This window comes from Ceratotherium simum, chromosome 29 (assembly GCF_057802395.1).
Source record: "Ceratotherium simum simum isolate JZ-2026a chromosome 29, ASM5780239v1, whole genome shotgun sequence".
Classification (NCBI taxonomy): Eukaryota; Metazoa; Chordata; class Mammalia; order Perissodactyla; family Rhinocerotidae; genus Ceratotherium; species Ceratotherium simum.
The window spans coordinates 16,225,357-16,233,602 of record NC_141928.1 but is presented as its reverse complement, the minus strand read 5'-3'; the positions used below and the strand labels follow the sequence as shown (position 1 = coordinate 16,233,602).

Genomic DNA, 8,246 nt, shown 5'->3' with positions numbered 1-8,246 from the left:
CAACTGTGCGGCACTTTTTCTTATTATCCTCATTTACGGAGGAGAAGTGAAGAGACGTGTCCAAAGTCAAACAACCCATTGAGCACCTATGATGTCCCAAACGCTGTTCTAGAGGATAGGGTTAGTGGACAAAAAGCAGAAAAATCCCTGACAGCCTGGGGCTTACATCCTAGTGGGGGAGGCAGACAGATAAACAAAAATAACTAAGCAAGGTTGGTGCAAGCCTTAGCAAGTGCTAAGCAGAAAAATAAAGCAAAGTAAGGGAGTTGGTGAGCGAGAGTCAGATGATCTAGATTTGAATCCCAGCTCTTACACTCTGGCTGTGCCTATGGTTACTTCACCTCTCTGGCTTTATTTTCCTCATCTGCATAGCAATTATAGTACCCTCGTCATCTGATCGTTCTGAGTACTTAAGGAGATGAAGAATCTTTCAGAACTAAAACTGTGTGCTTCCTATGTGCCAGGCACTCTTCTAATCACTTCGTGTTATTGCACTAGTTCCCACAATAACTCTACACGGTTGTTACTATTATTAGCTCCATTTTTAGAGATGGGGAAACCGAGATCAAAAGAGGTTTAAGCATCTGGACTAAGGTCTTAGTAACTGGCTATCATGGGATTTCAACTCAGGTTCCCTTCAGAGCGTGTTGTTCTTGTTTTTCTGTATGGGCTCATAAACGGCATGCACGTACACACATATGCTCACATGCATCTTGTACCAGCACTGCCCAATAGAAATTTCGGCAATGATGTTCTCTATCTGCACTGTCCTATATGGCAGCCACCAGCATCCTGTGGCTGTTGAACACTTGAAAAGTGCCTAATGTGACTGAGGAAATAAAATTTTAATTTTATTTAATTAATTTTAATTTAAATAGCCACATATGGCTAATGGCTACCATATTGGACAGCCCTGTCCAATAATATAGACATAACACATAATATAGACAATAAGACAGTCACATATCCAGTTAGTGGGAGAGCAGAGCCAAGGCTCCAGTCATCCTGAGTACATCTAGGGTACTTGAAACATGGGAAATAAAAAGTTGACTTTTATGTTGGAAGCCAAGTATGGTGTCCTGAAAGATCTCAAGAGAGAAAATTTGATTTGGTAGGCAATAGGAAGCCTCTGTAGACTTCTCAGTCAGACAGTGACTGATGACAATATTATAAGAAATTCAGGAAGATACGGGTACGCAGATTGGAAAACCTCTATGAAAGAGAAGGCAGTACCAAAGTAATCAAGAAAACCAAGCACCTCTGTCTATTTGTGGCAAACAGTCTCAACTCTAGTATGATAGGAGTTTGATGAATCAAACTGAAAATTCCATTTGGAGCTGCCCCAGAGACAATATTGTTTGAACCTCTCAAGGACAAAGATCTCAAACTGTCTAAGTTTAAGCGCAGAGGAGATTCAGGAGCAAAATTTATGGCTCTAAAAAATGAAATTGCCAAATAGAATTTATGTTTAATTAAATACAAGACCTTGTTAAATAATTGTTAAATTTAGTACAGGTAAAAACTCCCTTTTACTTGAAATTTTTTAGATCAGATTTTTCCCACTTTGTAAAAATCTCCAAGATTGCACAACGATTGTTGAGAAAACACAGCCAACTTTAAACATAATGAGTTATTCATAGCCAAATAATTACAAAAGTTGCTATGAATAGCAGGTAGGAAGATCAACATATGAAAAGAAAAACATAAAATACAGCCTGGCATGAGATCAGAATGTTCAGTACAACTGCTTGTGTGACAAGAACATGAAAATATGCTCGATGTTGTTTCTTTTCTTAAAATAAACTTGCTGATATAAACGGTGTTTGAGATAATTCCTATACATGCATGCACTAGGAAAATGGCAAACATCAAATGCTTAGTTTCTTCAATTCAGGCTAAAACAGACTACGTCTTATTTTCTATTTTGAGATAAAGTTGCCTGGGAGAGGTAGTTTAGACAACATCTGATTGATTTAGTAAAGTTCTTGTGTAGCTTATATTAGGAATTCAAAATCCTTCCTAACGGGACACACGCCAAATCGCACCATATGATGTTTCTGTGGGTAGAAAAAATGCACCCACTAGAGATGACAAGTATTCCTTGATGTTTAGTACATTTCTTGTGTGTGCATGTACCAGGGAACAGGAACTACTCCAACTATGTGGTTTCTTGCGATGTACTCCTTGTGTGATGATGCTGTGGAGAGGTGATGTGGGTGAACTGTCCTTTCAACTCCCAAGCATACTTCACCAAGAAGTCAGCATAAAGACAAAGGGTCAGTTTCAAGAGGTACACAAGGTTGGAAGCATTTGAAGAAGTTTGCTTTTTCTATTCTTTGTTCTGGATTCGCTCTAGCTGTAACATCATCAGCACTTGCTCTCCTATGGAGCCAGCAGGTATTCTGGGACAAAAGCTCAGGTTGACTGGCAAGAAACCTTATCCTTAAAGTCTCAGGCACAAAGTACTCTGCTTCAATTGCCGTTAGACTGAGTGATACTGAGATACGTTTGGGCATAATTTGGCATCCAGTGTCAATGATTTCCAAAGCCCTGAAATTGTTCACAGACAACATGCAGGTAAGTTTCTTATAATCTTTGAAGCATTTGATATCTATTAAAATAGGCTTTGGGGAGGCTGAAGTTTCTTGTATGTACAAATCATCAGCACTGAGGAAATGGAGAGGAGTTCAGATTATAATTTAGGAGTTTGTTTTGCTTTGTTGTAATAGACATAGAAAAGTAAAAGATGGGAATCAGGATTCTCTAGTGGTTAAGAGTGAGCTTTGGAATCCTGTAGACTTGAGTTGACATCATGGCCTTACCCCACTTCCCTACCCACTGAGTGATCCTGGGAAAATTACTAAACCTCTTGGATGCTCAGCTTAATTTTGAAGATAACCTATCTGAAAGGGTTATTACCAGGGCGAAATGGGTTAAGGCATGTAAAGTGCTTAGCACAGCGCCTGGCCGACTACAAGTGCTCAGTAAGAAGTAACTGTTATTCTGAGAGGATTTGTTGATTGAAGCTCCAATGAATAGAGATTTAATTCCGTTAATGTCCCCTGGCTCTGTTATATTACAATACTGCATACGCTCTTCCGGATGGAAAGTTTCCATCTCCTTTGAGGAGGTGGAGTGAGCTTGGCACAGGTCCGTGCTAGATTTCTGAAGGGGTGCTAAGCAGATAGCAGGAATATGCCCATATTGACAGACATGTCAGATGGATTAGGCGACATTGTCGAAACAGACAATGTCAGATTTCAGTATTAGATTAAATTGAAAAGTCATACTAGAAGAATGTAAATGTTTTTTTTTTTTTTTTAAAGATTTTATTTATTCATTTTTTTTCCCCCCAAAGCCCCAGTAGATAGTTGTATGTCATAGGTTCGCACCCTTCTAGTTGCTGTACGTGGGACTCGGCCCCGGGTTGGACGGAGAAGTGGTGCCTTTGGGCGCGCCCGGGATCCGAACCCGGGCCGCCAGCATCAGAGCGCGCACACTTAACCACTAAGCCACGGAGCCAGCCCAAGAATGTAAATGTTTGATAGCGGCTATTGTGCAGTGGCCAATAAAAGCAACCATGTCATTGAAAAATAGCCCTTGACCTTTATAATTAGAGAAGAAACTGATTCAAGTGCTTCAATTCCAGAAAGAACATCATATATTTTCCTGTAGGCTTTTAGCGCAATGATGCTACTTGTTACTTTATATTCACGTGTCTGTGTTTGGTTCCTCTTTGCTTCCTTAGTGTCTAACACAGTGCCTTGGATATAATAAATAGGCTTTTATCCAAACAAGCTAGAAAACAACCAACTAACATTTCATTCAGTTTCTACTTTGTGCCGAACACTGGATTCAGCAGCACTGGAGAAGAGAGAGGCAGGAGGCCATGATCTAGTGGGAGAGACAGATAACAAAAATAATGATAAACACTTAAAACAGTGTACTGCTAAGTGCTGTAAGTACATAGTGTTTAGTAGGGGCAAAACCAGAAATGAAGATGAAGCTTGAAGGAACACGTGTTCTTTTTTCATTTAGGTGACATTCTGCAGACTTTGGACTCACCAGTGGTGTTTCATTCTGTTTAATGTCATCCTATTTCACGCCTTACTTTTTGGGGCTGATTTTGTGGAAGAATACTTTCTGCATGCTTTGCCTTATGTAGATATGAAGGTTCTTGAAATTAAGGATAAGGCAAGAAAATTGAACATGGTGCCTCTAAGAAGTAATCTTTCCAAATATTATATCCTGAGCCCATCAGAGGTGTGTAAAGGGAAGAACATATTTTTGCTCTCTCTCATCTTCAGTAGCCCAGGAAATGGAACAAGGCGGGACCTCATCAGGAAAACCTGGGGTAATGTGACCAGTGTCCGAGGGCACCCCATTCTTACACTGTTTGCTTTGGGAATGCCTGTTTTGGTAACTACTCAGCAAGAGATAGACAAAGAGTCACATAAGAATAGTGATATAATTGAAGGAATCTTCTTGGATAGTGCTGAGAATCAAACCCTGAAGATCATCACAATGACGCAGTGGGCTGTGACTTTCTGCCCTAATGCCCTGTTCATTCTCAAGGTTGATGAGAAGATGTTTGTTAATTTACCAAGCTTGATAGACTATCTTCTCAATCTGAAAGAACACCTTGAAGATGTCTATGTAGGAAGAGTTATCCATCAGGCTACACCCAACAGAGACCCTGATAGTGAAGAATTTGTCCCTCTTAGCGAGTACCCAGGAAAGTATTACCCAGATTATTGCAGTGGTGAGGCCTTTATTATGTCCCAAGATGTGGCTCGGATGATGTATGTGGTGTTTGAAGAAGTACCAATTATGGTGCCTGCTGATGTGTTTGTAGGAATTTGTGCCAAGTCCATTGGCCTTATACCCATCCACAGTTCAAGGTTTTCTGGGAAAAAGCACGTCAGATACAACAGATGTTGCTATAAGTTCATTTTCACATCCTCAGAAACTACAGATGCCGAAATGCCTCTGGCATGGAAGGAAACTAACAATGGGAAAGAATGCACACCTTTTGAGACTTACTATGGGCTCATTTCCTGCAAACTTCTGACATACCTTGACAGCTTTAAACGTTTTCACATGGGTACCACAAAAAACAATGCCGTGTATTTTAGTGATTAGGATTTCTTTATTTTTCTTATGTGTGTTCTATTAAATTACCTCCTACCTCGTTACAGAAAGCATCCCTCCTTCCTTGTGTTTTATGTGGTTTCTCTGAATCTTTAATTGTACTCAGCAAGTTCCAAAGTATTCTTAGTGCTGTGATGTATTACATCATATTGAGATCTCATTTTAAGAAATTTAAGTTGGTGTAACATGATTCTTGTCAAAATAAAGCCTTTCATCCAGAAAAGAGAGAATATTAAATTCAATTCTAGCCAAAAGTTTTGTTTCTCTTTACAATTAATGAATTTTAAAAGTGACATTCTATGGAACTGTCATGACTGTGATAGCAGCGGTGACTGATTTGAGAAAGCCCAGAATTAAAGGAAAACACGAAATAAGGAATTTAACAAAATGTTCATCTTGTCTGCAAGCAGGAACCATTTTAGTTATCTTGGCGGTGGAATTATATTTAATTTAAAAGTATTAGCTACCTAGGGCCGGCCCTGTGGCTTGGTGGTTAAGTGCGCGCGCTGCGATGCTGGCGGCCCGGGTTCGGATCCCGGGTGCGCATCGAGGCGCCACTTCTCCGTTCATCCTGGGGCCGAGTCCCACATACAGCAACTAGAAGGAGGTGCAGCTACGACACACAACTGTCCACTGGGGCTTTGGGGGGAAAAATAAAATAAATAAAATCTTTAAAAAAAAAAAAAAAAAAGTATTAGCTACCTAGTATATATTAACTTAAACCTCACTAGTATCAAGCTTGGATCTCTTTTTGTGAAACAATTTTCACAAAGTCCTAATTAGGCAGTGCTTTACAGATGGGATGCAACAAATTCACATTTCATGTTATATGTACAATCTGTATTAGTTTCTCAGGGATGCCATAAAAAAGTACCACAAATTAGGTGACTTAAAACAACAGAAATTTATTTGCTTGAAGTTCTAGAGACTAGAAGTCTAAAATCGATAAGATGTCGACAGGGCCCTGCTCTTTCTGAAGCCTATAGGGGAGACTCCTTCCTCTTCTTGCTTCTGGTGGTTGCCAGCAATTCTTGGCATTCTTTGGCTTATAGACGCATCACTTTCTCTCTGCCTTCACGTTCACGTGGCCTTCTCTTGTGTCTGTGACTTCATATAATCTTTCCTCTGTGCTGTGCCTGTGTCCAAATTTCCCTCTTCTTCTAAGGACACCAGTCATTGGATTTGTGCCCACCATCATGACCTCATCTTAACTTAATTACATCAGCAATCAAGCAAATCAATGACCTATTTCAAAATAAGGTCCTCTGTACAGGTACTGGGAGTTAGCATCTCAATACACCTTTTTGGGGGATGCAATTCAACCTACAACACATATTTTCTTTTTTTTGTGTGTGAGGAAGATTGACCCTGAGCTAACATCCATTGCCAATCTTCCTCTTTTTTTGCTCGAGGAAGATTAGCCCTGAGCTAACATCCATGCCAATCTTCTTCTATTTTGTATGTGGGTCGCCGCCACAACATGGCTGACGAGTGGTGTAGGTCTGTGCCAGGGATCCGAACCTGCGAACTCTGGGTCACTGAAGCGGAGTGCACCAAACTTAACCACTACGATGCCAGGCCAGCCCCTACAACACATACTTTCTGATTTCTCTTGTACAAGGACTAGGCACTAGATTGTAGTCCCTATCCTGAGGTTCTCGGGATTTTAGGTATCCCCAAAGTAATATACTTGAAAATCTCTGCCATGACACTTATTAGATCATATTTTTTGCATGTTACTAAACCGTACTGAGCCTCAATTTATATACAAAATCAACCTTGTAGGGTTTATGGACTACAGAGATATGTCAAATGTTTAGCATTGGATTTGGTCCATAGTAAGCGTTCAAGAAGAAGAAAAGGCAGCATTGAAGAACATATGTTCTGAGTTAAACAGTGTAGGTTCAAATCTTGGCTCCACTTACTTGCTGTGTGACCTTGTGCAAGTTCCTTAACTTTGCTGTGTCTTGGTCTCATGTGTAAATAGGGTAATAACGGTACCTAACTCCTGGGAGTGAGAGGACAGCAACATGAGTGAATACATGAAAAGCTTTTAGAACAATGCCTGACACACAGTAACTGCTATTATCTCCAAAATATAACCAAGTAACAAAAAAGGAACACATCTGACTAACCCTCAGAAAGCCAAGTTAATATTCTGGCTTTGGGCTGTGTGACCTGTACAAGGTACTTAACTTCTCAGGCTTAGTGTCTCTGTCTGCAAATTGATACTTAACTTGTACAGCTGTTATGAGGATAAAATGAGAAAATACACACCAAGTGCCTAAAATACAGTAAATGCTAAGAAATGGTGGCTATTATTAGTAATAAGGATAAAGAATTTTGTAATTTTCCCCTTTAAATCCTAGGCTTGGTCATATTGAATGACTTGTAGTTCCCTAAATGTGATCTTGTTTTCATATCTGTACCTCTGCTTGCTCTGCTACTCCCCTCTATTCTTCACTTGACTCTCTCCAACTGGTGCTTCAGAGGCAGGTGTTTCCTTCTCTGGAAAACCTTCCCTTGAGTCTAGGGTAGGTGTTTTCTGCTTTCTTCTACTTTTGTATTTATTATATACTAATTTTATATTGATCTATTTTCCTCCACTATTAGCCACTTGCTACCTGTGTGATTTTGGGATAAGCAACTTAACTTCTCTGAGCCTCAGTTTCTTCATCTATGAAATAGAGATGTAAAAATTAAATGAGATGAACTTAGCACTTAGGACAATGTCGAATACTTTCCCCCATGCCAAGCACATAATGAGCAGTCGAAAAGAGTTTATTCATTAAATGCAAAATAAAATAATTTGCAAATTTTATTTAATCTTTAAAAAGTCACAGGTGCAAAATCAGAATCAGTGTGTAGGCCATACATAGGAGGGAGGAGAATCCTCTGAACTCGGACGTTAAATGAATAAAATCAACATCATGAATGAGATTTAAACAAAAGTCACCTTAAAGAGAAAGAACGTTTCTCAGGCCAGGAAAGAGCTGGCTGTAGACTATTTAGTGGTATTAGCAGTAGGGAAATGGTTGGTATGGAAACAGGGAAAAAGGAGACTCAGGGACACAAGAGATGGCGGAAGAGAGATG

At 39.8% G+C, this 8,246-nt stretch overlaps 1 protein-coding gene across 1 annotated transcript; it reads left to right on the top strand.

The window, feature by feature from the left end:
* The first annotated feature begins 2,571 nt into the window (after positions 1-2,571).
* Positions 2,572-5,142, top strand: B3GALT9 (beta-1,3-galactosyltransferase 9). Its single transcript, XM_004423740.2, has 2 exons — positions 2,572-2,577; positions 4,039-5,142. The coding sequence occupies exons 1-2, from the start codon at positions 2,572-2,574 to the stop codon at positions 5,140-5,142; spliced, it is 1,110 nt and encodes a 369-aa protein (XP_004423797.2).
* The last annotated feature ends 3,104 nt before the right edge of the window (positions 5,143-8,246 follow it).